Source organism: Nicotiana sylvestris, chromosome 3 (assembly GCF_000393655.2).
Source record: "Nicotiana sylvestris chromosome 3, ASM39365v2, whole genome shotgun sequence".
In the NCBI taxonomy this organism is placed as follows: domain Eukaryota; kingdom Viridiplantae; phylum Streptophyta; class Magnoliopsida; order Solanales; family Solanaceae; genus Nicotiana; species Nicotiana sylvestris.
The window spans coordinates 221,932,087-221,939,279 of record NC_091059.1 but is presented as its reverse complement, the minus strand read 5'-3'; the positions used below and the strand labels follow the sequence as shown (position 1 = coordinate 221,939,279).

Below are 7,193 nucleotides of genomic sequence, written 5' to 3'. Positions count from 1 at the left end.
TTTTGTTGTTGTGTTAAAAATGGTATTTTATGTTTAGTTACTGCATGCTCAAAGTTAATGTGAGCATATGAACGAGGTTATTCTATTTTTCATTTTTTTCATGGATATTATTACCGGTTAGAATCGTTTTTTAATCTCGGATGGCTTCACTAGTAGGAAATTGTAGTTGTTTTAAGTTTTCCCTTAAAAAGTGAAAATGAGACGAGCCTCGCAAAAATAAAAAGAAATAAAAAGAAAAAATGCACAAGCCGCGGGGCCCTCTAAACGTATATATTAAATACTTAGATTCCGGGACGGGCCGTTTAGCAAGTTTCACGGCCCTACCCCAAAAATAATAATGCGCTAGTTGCTTTAGGCGCGCCTTTAATAATGTTATCTCCCTAAACTCGGGTGCACATTTATGTGACCCAAATCCAAATCTCAACGGAGTCGAAATATGTCTTTAGTCACGGGCGCATTGATTGTGGCGTGGCCCGAGATGCATTTTCATGACGTTGCAAATTCTTTTAAAAAAAATAAGAATGAGATGAGCCTCGCCAAATAAAAACACAAATTGTGGGGCCCTCAGTAAATACTTGTTTAAATTACTTAGAATTCAGGAGGGTTGTTTAGCGAATTTCACGGCCTCCGCAAAATAATAATGCGCTAGTTGCTTTAGGCGCGTCTTTAATAATTTAATTTTCTTAAACTCGGGTGTGCATTTCATGCGACCCAAATCCAAATTCTAAAACATCAAATAAAATATGTTTCGGATTGTGGGTGCATTTCATGTGACACAGTCCAAAGATATGTTTTAAGCGATGTTCACATTTCTTAATAATAATAATTAATAAAGCGGTTAAAAGATAAAATTTGCACATGGTTCATAATTGTATTAAAAATCAGATAAATAAGCCGAATATAACAGTTGAGCGACCGTGCTAGAACCACGGAACTCGGGAATGCCTAACACCTTCTCCCGGGTTAACAGAATTCCTTATCCGGATTTCTGGTACGCAGACTATAATATAGAGTCATTATTTTCCTCGATTCGGGATTAAAATTGGTGACTTGGGACACCCTAAATCTCCCAAGTGGCGACTCTGAAATAAATAAACCAATCCCGTTTCGATTGTCCTTTAATTGGAAAAAACTCCCCCTGCGCCCCCGGGCGCGGAAAAAAGAGGTGTGACAGTCCTTACGCCTCCAAAATGTCCTCCAGACAGTAAAGCATGACATGCTTGCAAAACAGAAGATTGATCTATCTCGGGAATGCATCTACGGATCATGTTATCAAGACAAATCCTAAACAAATATGGTTCATCCCAGAAATACATGTGACAATCACGAAAAAACTTTTTCTTTTGCACAGAAAGCAAGTCATAAGGAACAATACCGCTTGCCAGGTAACTTGCAATATTTGCATACCATGGTGTAGCCTCGAGACTCATTGCTAAAAGTTGTTCATCAAGGAAAATCTCCATGATCTCCTCCACCTCAACCTTCTTTTTCGCTCCTTTGAGCCCAGACAAATGATAAGCAACTTGGTTTTCTATTCCTTTTCGGTCCCGAATTTCCAAGTCAAACTCTTGTAGCAGTAGCACCCATCGAATTAGGCATGACTTTGACTCCTTTTTCTCAATTAGGTACCTGAGGGCAGCATGGTCAGTGTAAACAATTACCTTTGAGCCTATTAGGTATGACCTTAATTTATCAAATGCGAACACCACAACTAGCATCTCTTTCTCAGTCACTGTGTAGTTTAGTTGGGTGCAGCTCAAGGTTCTACTTGCATAGTAGGTCAGATGCATGACTTTATCTTTTTGCTGCTCAAGAACTGCTCCTACAGCATAGTCGTTTGCATCGCACATCAGCTCGAACGGTTGCCCCCAGTCGAGGGCCACTATGATTGGTGCAGTCACTAGTTTCTTCTTCAACTCCTCAAACGCTACCCTACAATCTTCAGAAAACACAAAAGGGTATCTTTTCAAGCAGTTTACAAAATGATTAGAAATTTTGGAGAAATATTTTATAAGTCGTTTATAGAAACCAGCGTGGCCAACGAAACTTCTTATTACTTTGATGGAAGTGGGTGGTGGTAGTTTTTCTATCACATTAACCTTTGCACGATCCACCTCAATTCCCTTACTTGACACTAGGTGCCCCAAGACTATACCTTCTTGTACCATGAAATGAAACTTTTCCCAATTGAGCACCAGATTAGTCTCCATATGTCTTTTCAGCACTCTTTTTAGATTCCTTAGGCAATCATCGAATGAGTCTCCCCCTATTGAGGAATAATCCATGAAGACCTCCATTATGTCTTCTACCATATCTGTGAATATGGACATCATGCACCTTTGAAATATGTGCATTGCATAGGCCGAATGGCATTCTATGGAAAGCATAGCCGTCATATAACGTTTTCTCTGTATCTTCAGGGGCAATAGAAATCTGATTATACCTCGAGTATCCATCCAGAAAGCAGTAGTGGGTCCTTCCAGCCAATCTATCTAATATCTGATCAATGAACGACAGGGGAAATGGTCTTTTCGTATGGCCTTATTCAATCTTCCGTAGTCTATACAAATTTGACATCCCGTGACTGTTCTTGTTGAGATCAATTCATTGTTCTCATTTTGCACAATAGTCATTCCACCTTTCTTTGGCACACATTGAACTGGGCTATTCCAGCTGCTATCGGATATGGGAAAAATGATCCCCACATCTAACCACTTTATCACCTCCTTTTTTACAAATTCTTTCATGTTGGGGTTTAGCCTTCTTTGATGTTCTCTAGAAGGCTTGTGGCCATCTTCTAGTAAAATCTTATGCATATAGAAGGCCGGTTTGATACTCTTAATGTCTGTAATGGTCCAACCAATTGTAGTTTTGCACTCTATTAATACCTGCAAAAGTTGTTCTTCCTGCACATCTAACAAACCAGATGAGATAATAATAGGTAAAGTTAAGTTAGGTCCCAAGAAAGCATACCTCAGATGAGGTGGTAGCGGTTTCAGTTCCAACTATGGTGGTTCTTCGATCGATGGCTTAGCTGGAGGAGTCTTTCTTTCTTCTAAGTTCAAAGACTCAAATTCGAGCTCTCTTTTCCAGAACCCTTGGTCTTCACAACTTCTATTAGAGAGCAGTTAGCAGATTCACTTGGTCGCCGCATAGACTTCTGCACATTGTATGTTATCTCTTCATCATTCAGTCTCATTTTTAGCTCTCCAGTTTCACAATCAATTAGAGCTCTGCCCGTGGTTAAGAATGGTCTTCCCAAAATTATGGGAATCTCCTCGTCAACCCGGCAGTCCAAAATGACAAAATCTGCTGGAAACACAAACTTTCCAACCTACACTAGCACATTATCAAGGATACCTGATGGCCTCTTCACTGTCCGGTCAGCTAGCTGTAGTAACATGGATGTGGGTCTTGCTCTTCCAATGCCTAACCTTTTGTAGATAGCCAAGGGCATCAAGTTTATGCTTGCCCCCAAATCAAACAATGCTTTAGCAAAAGCATAGTTGCCTATTGTGCATGGGATTGTGAAACTCCATGGGTCTGGCAATTTCTTAGCTATGGGTCTCGTTATAACAACACTACAGGTTTGGGTTAGTGAAACAGTGGACAAGTCTTGGAAGTCGAACTTGCAAGACATCAAATCCTTCATCATTTTGACATACCCAGACGTCTCCCTCAAGGCGTCAATTAGTAGAATGTTCACCTGGATTTGTTTCAGCATCTCCATGAATTTCTTATACTGCTCATCCTTCTGATATTTGGCCAATATCTGTGGTAATAGTGCTGGAGGTCGCTTCCTTCCTGTGATTTGAGTTTTATCCTACTCAGACACTGCTTCTACAGTCGTTTATTGTGTTACCTCAGTTTCTTTCACAAACTCTTTTTCTTTGCTCGTGCTCTCTTGTGCATGTTGTATTATCACCTTAGTTAACCCCGTTGAATCATATACCTCAATGGGTACTGGCACAAGTGTTTCAGTTGGTCGGCTTTCACGAGCAATTTCTTGCTCTAGATCTAGATCTTTACCATTTCTTAGACTCACTACCATAAGCTGTTTCGGGCCCTGCTCTTTTGGATTGACTTGTGTGTTTGCAGGTAACGTCCCTTGGGGCGATTATTCAGAGCCATTGATATCTGTCTAACTGAATCTCAATGCATTTTATCGCTGATTCATGTGAGTCCACTCTCTCTTGTATTTTTCCGTTGGACCCAATTAGTTGTTGCAACATTCCTTTAATTTCAGACAACCCATCATCTTGTCTCATTATCTGTTGTTGTTGAGGTTGTTGATAAGCTAGCTGCTGATTTTGCTGGTTGTATCCCTGTTGCCTTTAGTAAGGCACAACTTGACCTTGTGGTCGCATAGCTCCAGGATTGTTGCTATTATTGTATTGCTGCTGTGCTGGTCTATATTGCTGATTCTATTGCCCCCAATTCTAACCATCTTACCTTTGTCCTCTATAGTTGGCCACATAGTTCATATTTTCCTGATAGTGCTGGTTGTCACTTTCCGCACTCTAAGAGCATACATATGGTTGGTTAATACATGGTGTACATAAGACCCCATTAGCCGCGTCAACTATGTGTACCTGTTGTTTCTAGCCTGATTCATCGATCATTTTAGTGAGGATACTCATTTGCATCATCAGAGTGGCCATATTTTCGGCTATGGAGTTGTTTGGGTCCAAAACCACCGAGTGAATGACATGAGTGATCATAGAGTCTCTTGTCATCCATCCTGAGTTTTGAACCATTTTATCAAGTAGGATCTTACATTCTCTGAATGATTTTCTCAAAAATGATCCACATGCTGACGCATCAACATTGGCCTTTAAGATGTCTGCCAATCCCATGTAGAACCTCTGCCCCAACATCTAATTTGGAATGCCATGATATGGACACTTAACTAGCATACCCTTGAACCTCTCCCACATTTCTTGTATTGTTTCTGTTAGTCTCTGCCTGAAGCTCAATATCTTATCAATTTGTTTGGCAGTCTTATTGGGTGGTAAAAGTTGTTCAAAAATTGCTTGACTAATTCCTTCTAAGCAGTGATGGAGTTTATGGGGAGTGAATTAAGCCAAGTCTGAGCCTCTCCCGTCACTAAGAATGGAAACAATAACAACTTTATTGCTTCCAATGTCACATTAGGTTGCCTTTGCGTGACACATATCGACAGAAAATTTTTCAGATGTTGCTGAGATCTTCGATGTAAGACCCTGAGAACGGTCCCTTGTTCTGCAACAAATGTAGCATATTGTTTGTGATTTGAAATGATTCCGCTTGTATCTGAGGGACTACAATTGCGGTTGCCAGATTTTTGGCGGTGGGTTGTGCCCAATCATACAATGCTGCTTCTGGCACAAGAGGCACCACACCCTGATTGTTCGGGTCATTCACATTGTTTTTGTTGTTATTTGGATTTTCTATTCTGTCATCCATGTCTGGTTTGACTTGTTATGTTGAGTTTTATTGCTATTTGCCCTTCTTGTATGCATGATTCAATGCCTTAAAAACTTTCTCAAGATCTGATAATGCTTCGAATAATTCACCAGTTCTTGAGGAGTTTCTAGGCATGCACCTGTAACACCAAGATTACAAACGTTAGAATTTCAATGCATTTAGTTTAAAATGAAGAAACTGACTACACTAAGAATTCTATCACTTCTTTTAGCTGCAATTAATAACACCGTTAAGTCCCCAGCAATGACACCAAAATTTGATAACGCCCAACTATGCCTTATAAAAAGGACTAAGCGGTCGTTGCAAATATATTCTGGTTAACAAGTCCGGAGTCAAATCTTATAGGGAATTAACCTATTAAGCACAACTACTAGACTCGCACAAATTCACGCAATCAATCTTCAGAAATATTTGAATAACAAATTGGATGTTTACTAACTAAATATCACGTAATGAAAATGCAGTAATTAATAACTAACTACGAACAGGTTGTAGACAAGAATTGGAATGATCTAAGGCTATGATTTCCCCTATTGTTGGAATCCTTTCCGCTACGTTTTCTATATATTTGCCTAAGTTTTCTCTACCGATCATGAGCTCTCTGAGTGTCGTAATTCTCTCCCGAGTAACTACCACAATTTACTATACATATTCTTCCAAATTACGCTAGCTAGCACAAAGTACGGCTCACTCGGATCGCACCAAGGTTTCGTTATTCCTAATCCCACATTTAAACCCTCAGTATTGATCCCTCATGTACGTTAGGAGTGATGTTGTTCAACAACTACCTAAATATGCACTCTCTTCCGAGTAATATATACTAAATAGACATAGTCGATTGAGATCTCTTCAACCAACCACAACATAAACATAGTTGAACAAATAGAGAAAAACTATGGCAAATCTGTATTAACATAACAGGAAATTCATACTCCAATAGGTTCCATCAAAACCCTAGATTAAGAGTTTAGCTACGCATACTCATAGTAACAATATCCTAAGTATTTTACATAAATAAATTACAAAGTAAAGATGAAGGAATGCAGAAATCAATGATTCTATCTCCCAACGGGTGTTCCACAAGCTATTCTTGCCTCCGGTCGCAAAACTCCCTCAAAAGTGGTGTTTATTATCTACTTATATGTGTAGGAAAAGCCCTAAATGACATAACCCCAGTCAAAGTTCAACAAGGAGACGAAATAAGCCTTCAAAATCCGGATCAAGCTCGCCTCAGACCGTGCCTCGCGAGGTAAAATGCGAGATGCATCTCGCCCAGACCATGCGATGCCTGCCTCCATGCGAGCTCAACCTCCCCTTATCCCTCGCGACGCCTGCTCCCACGCGATCTCAAAGGCTCGCTTCGCCTGCTGCTTCATTTCTTCCGCTGCTCAATTCTTTCTTTCGTCTTTTACTGTTTTCGAGCACTCTTTATACTTTACATATTCCTTTTGCTCTAATTGCATCTCCAATGCACTTACACATAAAATAGACTCCATTACGCGCAAATAAAGTATAGTTTAGCATTAACACACCTAAAATGCAAGGTAAATAATGTGCTAAAATATGGAATTATAGTCAAACATCAATAATTCAAGCCAAAATAACAGTAACTACCTTTAGGTTTGCTAGTGAGATAATTAATTAGTACATAAGTAAAGTGTATTAGGATAAGTGGCAGCAAAATATACGGAAAATTACGGTCAGTAGAATTACCGTAATATCCCCAA

The 7,193-nt window shown here is 39.7% G+C and overlaps 1 protein-coding gene across 1 annotated transcript; it reads right to left on the bottom strand.

Moving 5' to 3' along the window:
• Positions 1–3,061: 3,061 nt before the first annotated feature.
• On the bottom strand, positions 3,062–4,051 carry LOC104232985 (uncharacterized). Its single transcript, XM_070170622.1, has 3 exons — positions 3,863–4,051; positions 3,361–3,706; positions 3,062–3,309 (listed from the first exon to the last, which is right to left on the bottom strand). Exons 1-3 carry the CDS (start codon positions 4,049–4,051, stop codon positions 3,062–3,064), a joined length of 783 nt encoding a protein of 260 aa, XP_070026723.1.
• Between the last annotated feature and the right edge of the window lie 3,142 nt (positions 4,052–7,193).

Excerpts from the sequence above, each read along its gene's own strand:
- LOC104232985 (XM_070170622.1), bottom strand. The coding sequence starts at position 4,051 with ATGGTAGTGAGTCTAAGAAATGGTAAAGATCTAGATCTAGAGCAAGAA. Across the intron at positions 3,707-3,862 it reads AGTTTGTGAAAGAAACTGAG|GTGAACATTCTACTAATTGA; the intron begins GTAACACAATAA and ends AAACAAATCCAG. Across the intron at positions 3,310-3,360 it reads GACAGTGAAGAGGCCATCAG|ATTTTGTCATTTTGGACTGC; the intron begins GTATCCTTGATA and ends TGTTTCCAGCAG.